A 13,672-nucleotide genomic window follows, 5' to 3' on the forward strand; every position below is an offset into this window, starting at 1 on the left:
CTCATCTGGGATTGAGAACTACACATTTCTCCGGTTTGTAGCTCTGTAATATTTTGATGTCCACAAATGCATTAAACACATTTTGTAGGTCAATTGTTGACCAATATTGGTCAAGGGATGCCAATAGTGCAAAGGGGTGTCTCAGACCATGGGCCAACCATCTTGACCAGGCTTTTCAAAAAAGAGCTGGATGATAAGAGCATTTCTAACACATTTCACTTGCAAGTGTCTTCCAGCTCTTTGGCAGTGGCAGCCCTTTCCAAGCCTCCTGAAAAGACAAGTGAGCAGGTTCAGGATGTTTCTTCCATGTCAGAAAGTTTACTTACTTAACTGTGTCCTCCCCACCAGCTGTAAGTTTCATGAACTCATGAAGCTCACCCCCCATGGAAAGGTCCCAATAAAAACATTTGTAGAAGGAATATCAGGTTCCTTTTTTTCTTTTCCATCAATGGTGAGGTTTTGAAAATTATTAAAATAATTATTATTGCCGGACACTTCTTGAAACCCTCATGAAGCTCACCCCCCATGGAAAGGTCCCAATAAAAACATTTGTAGAAGGAATATCAGGTTCCTTTTTTTCTTTTCCATCAATGGTGAGGTTTTGAAAATTATTAAAATAATTATTATTGCCGGACACTTCTTGAAACCCTCTTTAGGATATATATACTATAATGTAAAGAAAACATGTAACTTGCAACCATTATTTGTTGCATTGATCTGAACCCAAAAGAAGCAGGAAGAGGCAAAGATCCGTTAGAGGGCAAAGATTGAGCAAAACTTGAGTTACTTCATCTTAAAACTTCTACCTTAGAGTCTAAGCCAAAATACAAATTATAACTGAAAAACTGCTCCAGTGGCAAAATCCTCCATTGGTAAAATGATTTTCAAAAGGAAACTGAAAATGAAAAGGGGAACAAAATGGCTGGGTGAAGGTTGGCCTAAAATATTCTTAAGATTTTTTTTTTTAACTTAAAAACATATATGGTAAGACACTTCTGTTTTCAGAAGGAACGTCTACTAGCATTTGGATTTTTCAGGTGTTGTTGGGTATAATTGGTAGCTGATATTGAGAGGCGTTTGAAAGCAGATAACAACTGTGCGCCTTGGTTTCTGAATGTTGCTGTGTGATTTGGAGCCTTTATTTTAAAACGGAGATTCTGTTTTGCTACTTCTCCCTGTCCCCTCTCAAGCTGATTTTCCTAATCAGGTTTTGCAATTTACAAAGCTTTGATTGTCTCCTAAATAGTGTCCAGACTGATCATTCCTTCCTTCCTTCTTGGACTTTTCAGGCTCCCAAACTTCAAATATGGATTTTCCCAAGTGTGATTTCTCTAAACATTTTGCTCTTTAGTTCAGAAAGGTGCAGGCTCACAAAGGGCAAGACCTCTGGTTCAGGGCTTTCCCAGCCCCATCTCCCCTTGCCTATAAGAGTACAGACCACCTGGGCCAGGGACCTGATTTCCAGGCTCTAAGATGAGAAAGTTCCAGTGCTCTCACAGCCCCTGTTCAGGGTACCTTCTAGAACCTGCTCACTGGGGAGACAGTGGGTCTGCCCTCCAGCATTGATTTTCTGAGCTTGTTTTTTGTTTTTGTTTTTTTTTGCTGTGTAGCATGTGGGGTCTTAGTTCCCCAACCAGGAATTGAACCCATGCCCCCTGCATTGGAAGTGGGGAGTCTTAACCACTGGACCACCAGGGAAGTCCCCTTCTGAGATTGTTAATCAGAGGGCAGGTGGGAGACCCTGCTGGCTTCCCAGTCCTCCCACTATTATTATTGCAAGTAAGAACCACCTCCAGTCCTATTGTAGAAAGTGACTGAAGAAACTTGACCTTGCTGAAAATCTCACAGCAACCGGGCAAAGTTGCCTGGGTGCATGTCTGTTTTTAATAGATGATGTTGTCTTAGGCATCATTTACATGACCTTAATTTTCTTTTTGGACTACCCTATCACCCTCTAATTCAGAGTTGTCTATCTCAGAGAACAGCTGCTAATTACACCATACTTTTTATGTCTGTACTATAGACACCACATGAATGCTGGGAGAGACACATGCATTTCATATGGTCATCCCTTCCCATTGTGCAGTTCACCCCGGGCCCTGCCAAGCTGAGCCTGGATCTCACCCTCAAGGTGCTTCTGGTCATTTAATCAGCATAGCAGCCTGTGTCCTCGTGTCAGGGACCCACGGTCAGTGGGAGCCCAGCATGTGAGAGCAGTGCCTTGCCTCATCACAGTCTCCTTAGTCTTAGGAGATGTGTCTTTATCTAACTCAGAGTTTCTCTGGATAATTCTCGGCTGTGAGCGGCTGTGCTGTGTGCTGTAGGATGTTCAGCAATGTTCCTGGCTGCTACCTGCTAAATGCCTTTAAGCACCCCCACCCCCAGAGGTGACAACCAAAAATGCCTCCAGACATTGCCAAAGATCCCCTGGGGTGGTGGGGGCAGGTAGAATGTAGGGAGCTCCTTTCTGTTATCCCCCAGGGCTCAAACTGACTTGGCTTGATAACTGGTACCAGTGCCTTCCAGACCCTTCTCTTTGAGATTGCTGCGTGATTACCTCTTTGTCATTACGTGCCCACCTCTGGGCTTCCAGGAGAGTCTGTCCTGGGCAAAGGGAAGCCTTGTTTTGTGTACGTGTGTGTCTGCCCCACCCCAACTGGAGTGTGAACCCCGGAAGGAAGGAGCCTCATTTGGTTGTCTTGGTGTCACCATGCCAGTGACTATGAATATGTGTTGATGGAGCAGTGATTAAGCCCTTTACCAGTAGGTGTTCTACAGTTGTTTGGGGTATCTGAACTCTTCTCAGGCAGATTGGAGAAGCTGGGCAGATTGGAGCCCAGCTGTGAGGTGGGGTGGGGGACCTCTGTCTTTTCACTGCCGCCATCTGACCGGGTGTGACTGGATAGATGGAATGTGAAGAGAAGTGTTGCAAAAAGGGGGAGGAGGAACACCAATGCGTATTTACGTGACCTTATAAATAAGTATGTACTTGGGTGCAGGAAGTGACTTGACAGTTAAGAAAAGCTTTCTGACTTGATGTTTTTTCACCACTAGGACGAGACAGCTTTCCGCTCAGCCATGACGGTGTGTCTGTGACTTGGTCCACCCTGGACTGTAAGCCATGACTTAGTCCACCCCTCAGGGAGCCGCGGCTGCTGTGACCACTGCAGGAACTGACTGGCGAGAGTGGCCACCTCGAGGCTTGATGGTTGGAATGTCTCGGCGACCACCCAGCATGTACTGGTGTGTGGGGCCAGAAGGGTCAGCCGTGTGTCCAGGACGCGCCATGGAGACCCATAACAGCGGTAAGGGCAGGGCTGGCCAAGCCTGCTTTGCATGTTCTACATACGAACAATGGGTTCTCAACCAAAGGATATAAATTGCCAATTATTTGATGAATTGTATGGTTTTTCAATATAAAACATATCATGGGATTCTCACTGAAATTCTAAACATTGAAGGAGCCATGGGACAAAATTTATGTGGACTTAAGATTTATGTGGATCTTAAGAATCAGGGCATCATTTCATATTGGTTAAAAAGATTTTTTTTAATGGGGATTTGGTTTTGTGTTCTCACTATACAAATAATATGTTTATTAAAGAAAAATTGAAAAAAGAAAAAAGAAGTAGAAAAGGTAATCACCCAGAGTCCCACTGCCCTAAACACAGTTAATATCTAGGTATGATGTCTTCTAGTCAGCTTCTCTGGGCTGCAGGGACTTTGTTTTAACTTTATTTACTTATTATAGTGTATATACTTCAGTATCCTACTTTTTTCCCCTAACTTTGTGTCAGTCACCTAGCTTGTGTGATCCAGTGAAATATCATCTTATTTGGGAGCGCTGTGCAAAATGATTGACCTAATTCTTACTCTCCCACTGGATGTTTTGGGACATTTGTGTTGCCTCTAGTTGCTGACTCAGACCAAAATCATTCCATGTCCATCTTTTTATACATGGTTTTGAGATTATTTCCTTAAGATAGATTTACAGAAGCCGGACTATTAGGTTTGAACGTTTTTAAGCCTCTTTACACATATTGCTGGATTGTTCACCAGAGTTGCATCACTTTTATCCCCAGTAGGATATCATTGATATTGTTAACAATAAATATTTGTTAAGCCCTTAGTACATATGGGGCAATGGGTTCAGTGTCTTAGGAAGTAACCTCATTTAATCCTCACGACCACCTATAAATGGTACTTTTATCCCCATTTTATAACTGAGGAACATGAGAATAAGAGAGATGTAGAAACTTGGTCAAGGTCAACAACTTGTAATGGGCAGAACTGCCCTTTGAACCCTGTCTTAACCCTGGACTCTCGTCCTCAAAGTATAGGTCATCCTGTGGGATTTGAGAGGACCTGTGGGTTTGCACCTCTGTGGAGTTAGCGATTCAGTGTTGTACCTGGCTCAGTAGACATTTTGTTCAGTTACTTAGTGTTTTTTCTCCATCGAAAATGCCCAAAGTCTAACTAAGGTGATGATTCTGGAAGATTTCTTTACACATAAGTCAGATTATGAAATGAGAAAAGAATTTGCTTCTTGACATTGTCCAGCACTAAATGTTGCCAGAGTGTTTGACTTGCGCCTTTTGAAAGGTTTTCTTTTTTTTTTTTTCAGATGTATGCCCTTTTTCAGTTGCTTGTTAGGAAGGCCGTGCCTTATTAGCATGAGATCAAGGTGACATGCGTGGAATGCTATTCCTGATTTTGGGTAGAACCTCTTTCCAGGGCACTCTCAGCTGCAGTATCCCATCTGCCTCTCCTCAGCAATCCTGAGGAATGATGGTGGGGGCAAGGATGCTGGGTCCTTCTGGGACTCACTGGGTGGGTGGCTGTGTCATCTGAAAAAGCCCCGGAGGAAACTCTGCCCCGTCCTCGTCCTGGTCAAGAGCTGGTGGATCTAAGCGAGTGCTTCTCCACCCTGGCCCCCAGAAACACTGGACAGTGCCTAAAACTGTCAGTGCACAGGCACCCCCAGCTCCACTGGAGCGGCATCCTGGGGGTATTTTTTAAAAGTTCTTGCCTCCCCACCACCACGATCCTACTGTGCAGCTGGGGTTGAGAATCAACTGGTCTAAATGATTTGGACAAGCAAATTAGAGCAGCATTTCTCAAATTGCAGTATATACTCCAGTCCCCTGGGGATCTTGGTGAAATGCAGATTCTCATCCTGTGAGTCTGGGGGCACCGAGAATCTGCGTTTCTTACAGGCTCCCAGGTCGTGCCAGTGTTCCACCAACAGAGAGGCAAGGCTGAGACCTCAAGGTGCCCAGGAATCCTCACTGACTCTTACAGTTCCTGGGGACCTGGGTCAAGGGACCCTGGACAGACCTGGAACCAGCCCTGCCTCCAGGCCTGAGGTAGGACAATAACCAGAGAAGGTTCATGTGCACGAGAGGCCAAAGTGTTGACACTCCTAGCCCTCATTTTTCTCCTTTGAGGTCTGGATCTGAACTTTATACTGCTCCTACAGCCAGTTGCCTCTCCCTGACAGCTGTGATCACCAGGTGGGAGGGAGCAGGCTCAGAAAGGTCTTTTCTGCCTCAGGGGCCTCTTTCCCCAGTGGAATCTCAGGACTCCACACCTCCCTGTTCTGGATGAGCCTCAGGACACACACAAGGCTTGAGGAGCCTATGGGAATCGTGCAGCCCCCACTGGTACTGTTCTACTGCTTAGGGCTGGAGGGTGCCGACAGGGGAGGTGGTGTCCTGTGAACACTGATGCTCAGGGATGTGTTTAAGCACAGAAGAAAACACATAAACCACAGAGTTGAAGAAGATGAGAGAAAAGTGACCTGAAATACATTGTAAAATTCTGTCCTATGGCTCAGCATTATGGAAATTATGAAGAAAGTACAAATTTATGCCCATTCTCCAAGAGTTGAAAGGTCCCATAGGTGGTAGCCAAAGAGCTGAGTGTGGAGGGCCTGCCCTGGGACCCGCAGGGATGAAACCCTACAACACTCCCCTCCTGCTGGCAACGGGCTGCTTACATGGCTTAGCAGCCCGACGTCAGGCCCCTCCTGGCCTCTTGCAGCTACTGTTCAGCTCACCTGAGAGCAGTGAATGAGGGCAGCAGAGGACCCACCCTGCTTTCCTGCCAGGTCCAGGGGAAGACAGTGACACCACGGGGACCTGCGTGGGTACTGGGAATGCTGAATCCATTACCTAGGGCTCTGGATTAAGGAGCCACTACTAACTACCTGTAACCTAGAGTGATGTGTACTTCTGTCACTGTCTTGTTTAGAACCCCACAGCCGGTTTATGACTGTTTCCTTTCACTGAGTGAGAAGGGGTGGGGAGACACTTCTGGGACTCACACAGTGTGATGAGGGCTCAAGAGCCTGTCTGTGGGGTTCATTAGGCCTGCATTCAATTCTTAGTTCTGGGTGACCTCAGCTGAGTGGCTCAACCTCTCTGAACCCTGATCCAGACAGACACAGGATCTTAGTGGGATGTGCCAATCAGCATTTATTTCTGGCCTCCTGGCCAGCAGGGGTCTGGGGGGTGCTCTGCTGCGTGCTGCAGTCTGCACTCTGCTCCATGTGACTCCTGAGACCAGCAGCCTGGCAGGGCGCCTTCTTCCCTGCCAGTTGCAGAGGTACAAGCGGGGAAAGCAAAAACATTCCATGTCTCTTAAGGCCTAGGCTCAGAGTGGCACGCTGTCGCCTCCATGCCTCTGCCCTTGGCCAAAGAAAGTCACATGGAGGAGCCCAAGTGAAGAGCTCCCTGCACGAGGAGGCCACAGCCAGGCTGTGGATTCAGGCAGAGGGGGAGGATTGTTGTCCATCATTCATCTACCGTGATAGGAGTTGGTGGGCTTCAGTACTTTAAAATTGTATCTTATTTACATATTTCTATTTATTTATTTAAGCAGCCCACAGAGCTTTTCTCTCATGAAACTTTACCTGGAGCCCCAGCCCACGTGACAGCTATAACAGTGGAGTTGCTTTGATGGGCAGTCGTGGAGGGGTGGGGGTGGTGAATCCCACCGCTGATCTTCACCTTGACCCCAGAGCTCTGTGGGCCCAATTTTAAAACATCACATGTTGGATTTCATTTTCACAAAATAGAACTATATACACCAAGACCATAGCCTGGGAGCAGGTGACACTCAAAGAGTAGCACAGTCACTGGGGATTATAGCCACTGCTCTTTGCTTACCCATAGGGGTACAATGAGCATGCGTTCTTTTGTGGTTGTTTTGCATTATTTTTGCAACCAGAAGAATAATATTGCAACTTTTTAAAAGGTGAGAGAGCTGCTCCTACATTGAGAATAACTTGGGTATTTTTTAAATTTTAAAAAACAATTTTAAAAATTGTTTTCTCTTTAAGTACAGAATTTTTGTCATTAGGATCCAACCTGCGTACCTCCTCCCTCGTTGGGTGCTCATTTCCAAGGTCAAATTTGCTTTAACTGGCCTCTTTCCCACGAATTTCTTTCTGGATTAAATGGGGCAATATTTGACTCCAGGAACCTGCAGCTGTGCCTCCCATGGGGCCCACCCTCTGAGTTCTGTCCCCATTGGATGAGCTGGATTTTTTTCTGCCCCACCTTCTCCCCAGAGGAGTCATGCCTCCCCTCCCCTTCCCCCCAATCCACCAGCCTCACCCCAGGGATGACCGTTGCAGACCTAATTCCCAGCACTGCCTGAGGGAAACTGATTGTCAGAAAGAGGACCAGTGGATACCCAAGTTATTCTCAATGTAGGAGCAGCTCTCTCACCTTTTAAAAATCCTTGGAAGATACCATGCTTTGTAAATAATGTTATCATTATACTTCCAAGTAGAGTTAGGAAAAGATCCAAACTTTAATAAAATTAGTAAAAATCTAACTTTTTACTTTTGGGCTTTTGGTAGTGGTCTTGTGTGTGTGTGTGTGTGTGTGTGTGTACTGGATGTGTTTGTTGGTGCCTCTACCTGTTTTGACTTACACAGTTCACCTTGTGCTTGTTGAGAATGGTTAACCCTTTCAGCGCCCATGAATATGTGAGTGCTTCTCCAACTGCCTGTGGTGCCATGTGGGCTATGTGTGCCTGTTCTATGTTTGTGCAGCACAATTGTGCCCCAGAAAGGTGTGTTACAACCTTATTAGTACTGTCAGCATTCAGCTGGCCTTCAGTGCAGGAGGAACGTTTAGAGAGCGTGGATGGGTTCAGAGTGTGTGAGCTGAGAGAACGAGGGTCAGTGAGATACTGGGCCAGGACTGCGGACCCAGCCAGTTTGACAAACATGTCATTAGACATTCTTCCACGTCCGTCTCACACCAGTCAGAGTGGAAAAACCTGTCCTATCAGCTGAGGTAAGGCTCCTGGGGAGCAGAGAAGTAAGGAAACTTCTAGATAATTCAGGCTGAGAATGCTTGGTGAGACTCTTCAGGATCATGAGGGTGAGGGGCGCTTGGACAGACATCATCTGAGGTGGTCCACATCCCCCACCTCTCTGTGAGCGGTCCTGACTTCTGCTGCCTGCCTCTCACAGCATGGACCAAAGAAGAAGGAACATTCCGGAGGGCCTTCAAATCCTAGGTTTTTACATAGCTACTTCCAATGTCCTTTTCTTCTTCCTTTGGCTTTTTCAAATCTGTTTTGAAAATAACTTTTTAATACAAGAGCCAAGTAGATTTGCCCGAGTGGGGGCTCTGCCTGCTTTCCAGAAATAGAAATAGGAAATAGCGTGACTAGGAAGTGCCCCTCCGGTGGCAGCATGCTTTCTTAGTGAGCCACTGTAGGAACTCCTACAAGGGGCAGATCCATCATTTTGTGTGCCTTTCAGAGTGTAACCGCCAGCCCACATCTTAAGATGTTCCTGGACTTGGTGTCCTGCTCATGCCTGCTGGGAGGACAGGGCTTTGCTGGGACTGTGGTGAGCAGGGTGCCCTCTCCAGCCTGGCTGCAGGAGCAGCACTGGGCCCCCTAGGGACCGTAGCCATTGTCCAGTAAGGAATCCCTTACTGAGAGAGGTGAAGAGGAGGGAAGCTGAGTGGTGGCCCAGGTCGCAGGAGAAACGGCCGTGGGCATCCATCCATGTGGGAGCAGTTAACACAGCTGTGCTTCATGCCTGTAAAGTCCTGCCCAATGACAGAAGCTCTGGGTTTGATGGGGCTTTTAATATTAACCTAAATCTGAGGCTTAGATCGTCTGATTATTTGTTCGGAATATGCTTGCTTACTTCTAGCAACAGGGAGCTGACTCCCTCTCAAATATTCCAACCTTTCTGTGGGCTGCTCTGTTGGGAAGCGTGTGCTGCTGCAGAGGCCAGTCCTGTCTCCACTGCCTCTAGCTCCACCTGCCTAGGCTGATTGGCATCCCTTAACCCCTTTCTTGAAATAACTAACTTTGATGCCTTGCCCTCCCTGTGGATTCCTTTTTAGGCTGAGCAAACCATCCCACTGCCTTCAAGAGCAGGCAGCCCGCAACGTTACACATTTCACTTGGATATCACCAAGCTTTTGCCTTTTAGTCTGTGGACTAACCGTTAGGCCATGACCACCTGGGCCCAAGGTGAAAGCAGCCTCCCACCCCTTCCCTCCACCCTGTGTGTGTGGGCTCTCTGGAGTGCCCCATCCCCCCACCCCATTCTAGGCGGCCAGAGCCTGAAGCTCACCCAGGGCCTCAGCCCACCTTCCCCTTCCCCACATTTGCCCCTGACTCCTTCACCAGGGCAGCTACTCAGTGGCCAGGAGAGGAGATTTTCTTTCCAGCTCTGTGCCCTGGCTTCCACGAAGAGGTCAGTGGCCTGTGAGCAGGTGCCTGCGTGGACGTCCCCAGGCCCCGGTGCAGAGGGATAAGGATTTTCTCCCACTTCCCTGGTTTCCTGGTCCACATCAGCCAGACTCTGAAGAAACTATAACTGGGATTTTTATGAAATTCTTTAACTCTGGTAATTGAGAGAACTAAATAACATATAAATTATCACACCCAATAACATTTAAGTCCAAACTCTAGTATATGGATTTCACACACATTTTCAGGAACCCTGATGAATGAAAATAGGGGCTTCCAATATTCCTTAGAATTCCCAGTTCTGAGTCTGTTCACCATCCTAGCTGCCCCTGTGTTCAGTTTCTCCAGATGCTACTTAACCATCTTGCTATTTATTGACATTTGTTATAAAGAATAAAAGATAAAAAAGCAAAAAACAGAAGTGTGCATCTCAAGCAGTACAATCCTTCCTAAGCCCATAACCCTGATGTTATAGAAGGAATCACACATTAGTTAGAAATTATATTTTCAGTTGTAAATAACTTTTTAGGATTGTACTTCATTTTGCTAATTCTTGCTATGTTTGTGCCTCGCAGCTTTTATGTCATCTACCATCGTCCAGCATCCAGTGGCCAGGCATGTCACCAGGTGTTGGTTTAAAATCAATTGCTTACCTATTCATTTCAGGAGAACCAAAACCAAAAATAACTCAGCAAATAGAGATATTTAAAGGCATTGAAAAATTTAGTCCATTATTTTGAACGTAGAACCAAGTGATGATGCAAATTTGAGGTTAGAATTTGAATACATTTTGTATTCAAGAATGACACTCTTCAAGTTCCTTTTAGTAGCTCATTTTGGACTTCAGATGGCCCTGTGAGCTCTTAGACAGGTGGGTGGCCACAGGTGGCCCACACCTGGGAGTTAGAGGTGGAAGAGGCCAGGGCAGACCCTTCAGGCTGTTTGCACCCCTCCCTTCTTCGGTCAGAATCAAAAGACTCCAATGGGTGGTCGCCCATGTCCCCATGCAAACATCACCAGCACTTCTGGGTTCAAAAGCAAAAAACAAGCAAAGAACCCCTGCCTGATAGCGGGCAGGGGCCTCCCCGAAGTTATGAAAAAGTTACTTGTGTGTAATCACACACATTCTCATGTAAAGTCAAATGCCATCCTGCCCAGGTGACCACTGTTAGCTGAGTGTGTTTCTTTTCCATCATCTTCCTACACTCATGTCCATACACAATTCTTTTTTGTATATATTTCTGGGTTTACATGCATAACATTCAATTGTACATGCATTGTGCAACTTTTGTTTACTTGAGTGATGTACATCTTGGAGTCTTTTTCATGTGCATCAAGTTCCATAGTGTAAATACAACAATATTTATTTAATCAATCTGCTATTAAAGAGCCTTTAGATTCTTTCCATATTTTGCTTCTTACCATAAGAGTTGAGTACACCCCAGCAGAATGGCAGGATCAAAGAGTAAGCACATTAAAAATTATCAAAGTAATACACAGCCCTGGTTAAGGAAGCAAGTGATACAGATGGACTATAAGGCAAAGCCCCAGTGTCAGCTCCCAAAAGTGTCTGTATTTCCTGTTTCTGGTTCTAGTTCTTCAGGTCATCACCATTTCTCTACATAAAGAATATGCCTGCACGTTTCTCTTGCTCCATCCGTTGAGACAGAGTCTGCTGCCTGCCTGCCTGCCTGCCTGCCACGATAGAGGACGATTTCTTTCCCCTAGCACCACACCTCCCAGCTGCTCCCTCCCACTTAATTCTATCAGTGTGGACTCATCTCTGGGTTGCTTTTGCAACATTAAATGATATGTTCACATTGCTATGACTTGGCCTGAGGACTCAGTGTCATCCATGTTCTGTGGGGCTCAGGAGACGCACACGTCTTCCCTACTTTTTACCTCCACCTGGTTCCCACCTCTTACTCAGAACTCTTATTCTGAGCCCTCAGTTACCTGGAGCACATGAGTGAGAAAACTCAGAAAGGGCTATGGTGGCACATGTGAGACTCAGTTTTCCTGAAAGCATCTTCCATTGGTCTTCCCCGTGATCCCAAGTGGAAATCATTTGCCTTTAGACCTTGGAAGAGCCTGCTCTGTTGTCCTCTGATGTGGTCTGATTCTCATTGCTTTGTGGGTGACCTGTTTTTTCCTCTCTAGAAGCCTTTAGAATCTTCCCTGTATGTCTGGTCTTCTGAAATTTCATAACAAAAGACCTGGGTGAGGGTCTTTTTCCTTCATGCTGCTTGGTACAGGGTAGGTCAACAATTTATCCCTTTTAGGCCTGGAAAAGTCCTTGTATTTTCATTGATAATATTATCTTCCTCTGCTTTTTCTCTTTATTATTTTGGTTTGTTTGCTTTTCTGGAACTCCTGTTGGTTATCTTTTCCCTCACGTTTTCCAACCCTTCTTAACTTCCAAAAGATCTTTCCTATTCTTGATTGTTTCTTTTCATAGCATTCTGTTCCTGTGACATATATGCAGTATCTTCTTGAATTCTCCTGAGGATCCTAATTGGCATTTATTTTATTTTGATATCAATCTTACTATCTTCTCAGTTAATTTCTTAATTTATTTCTTAATACAAATTCATTGATTAAAATAGACATTTTTACAATGAATTCCAGACAAACCAATAATTATAGGATTCAAAGCATTATTAGGGAAATTTGCAATCAACTAGAAGGCTGTTACCAGAGCTCTAGAAAGAAGGCCCAGGGTAGCCCAGGATGGTGGGGCAGGAAAGGAAGAAGAGGATGGAGTGGGAATCTTTTCTGAGGACTTCTGTAACAAACTACCCCATAACTCGCTGGCTTAAAACCACAGCAGTTTATGGTTTCCTGGGATTCTCTGAGTCAGGAATCAACAGGGCTCAGCAGGTGGTTCTTCTTGCCTCACTCACATGTCTGACAATTCGGTGCTCCTCACCGTGACTGCTCTTTCCACATGCTCATCCAGACGTCCACCCCCAGCCTGTTTACAGCTTAGCAGTTGAATTCCCAGAGCTCAGAAGCAGAAACTCTGAGGCCTTGCTAAGGCTTATGCCTGAACTGTCTCTTCATCGCTTCTGCCGCCCTCTGTTGGTCAAAACAAGTCAGAAGGTAAGTCCGGATTCCATACAGGATGGGAAATATTAGATTCCAGCTCCCAAAGGAAGGAATGCCAAAAGTTTGTGGTCATCTTTGACACAGCACACCACAGAAATCGGTAATGCATTAGATGTGAGGAGTAAAAGAAAAAGGAATCAAGGATGTACCCACACTCAGATTTAACTGATATTACTATTTAGCCATTTTTACTTCAACAATTATTTTAAGAAGTAAAACATGACAAGAATAGTTAGAGCCCCCTTTGGAACTCTCCCTGGTAACTGCTCTTCCTAAACCCACAAAGGTAGCCATTATTCAAAGTTAGTATGGACATTTTGCCATGTTTTATACCATTGTTAATTATGTCGGTGCCTATAAATACATAGTATTGTTTCTGTCCCACCAGGCAGTCCCCTCTGGTCAGCAAAAATTCTATAACATCACCTGCCTGGGTTAAGGAAGAGGCTTCATTGAGGGAGAGGAAATCACAAAGCCTGGGTCTGCAGGATGGGTTGCCTGTGGTCCCAGTCTCTCATCCTCTCACAGGGAGGCTTGCCAGGGCATCTGCTGCATGGGAGTGGGTTCCATTCCAGCAGAGGGTCCAGCATGGATCTCCACTCCCAGAGGCTAGCCTGTTCATGACGTGGCAGGGTGGGTGCTGGCTGCCTATAGGGGATCACTTGGGGCTGTGGGATGTTATAGAACCTCCAGGCACTAGACCCATGGAAACTGAGCTTGGATGCCATCCCTTCAGCTGGGAGAAGTGGGCATCCCTCAGCTGGCTCATTGTCCAGGTTTGAGGAGTGGCAACCAGAGTCACGTTTGGGCAGTCCTGCTCTTTTCAGAACAG

General features: G+C 45.9%; 1 protein-coding gene across 10 annotated transcripts in view; it reads left to right on the plus strand.

The window, feature by feature from the left end:
• LRRK1 (leucine rich repeat kinase 1) overlaps positions 1-13,672 on the plus strand; it is a 117,420-nt gene that overhangs the window by 2,066 nt on the left and 101,682 nt on the right. For all 10 annotated transcript variants that reach the window (XM_036843720.1, XM_036843725.1, XM_036843729.1 and 7 more), the window contains exon 2: positions 3,055-3,305. In XM_036843720.1, the coding sequence (XP_036699615.1) occupies positions 3,206-3,305 (100 nt within the window). In that variant the 5' untranslated portion in view covers positions 3,055-3,205. The remainder of the gene's footprint in view (positions 1-3,054; positions 3,306-13,672) is intronic.

Source organism: Balaenoptera musculus, chromosome 2, assembly GCF_009873245.2.
Source record: "Balaenoptera musculus isolate JJ_BM4_2016_0621 chromosome 2, mBalMus1.pri.v3, whole genome shotgun sequence".
In the NCBI taxonomy this organism is placed as follows: Eukaryota; Metazoa; Chordata; class Mammalia; order Artiodactyla; family Balaenopteridae; genus Balaenoptera; species Balaenoptera musculus.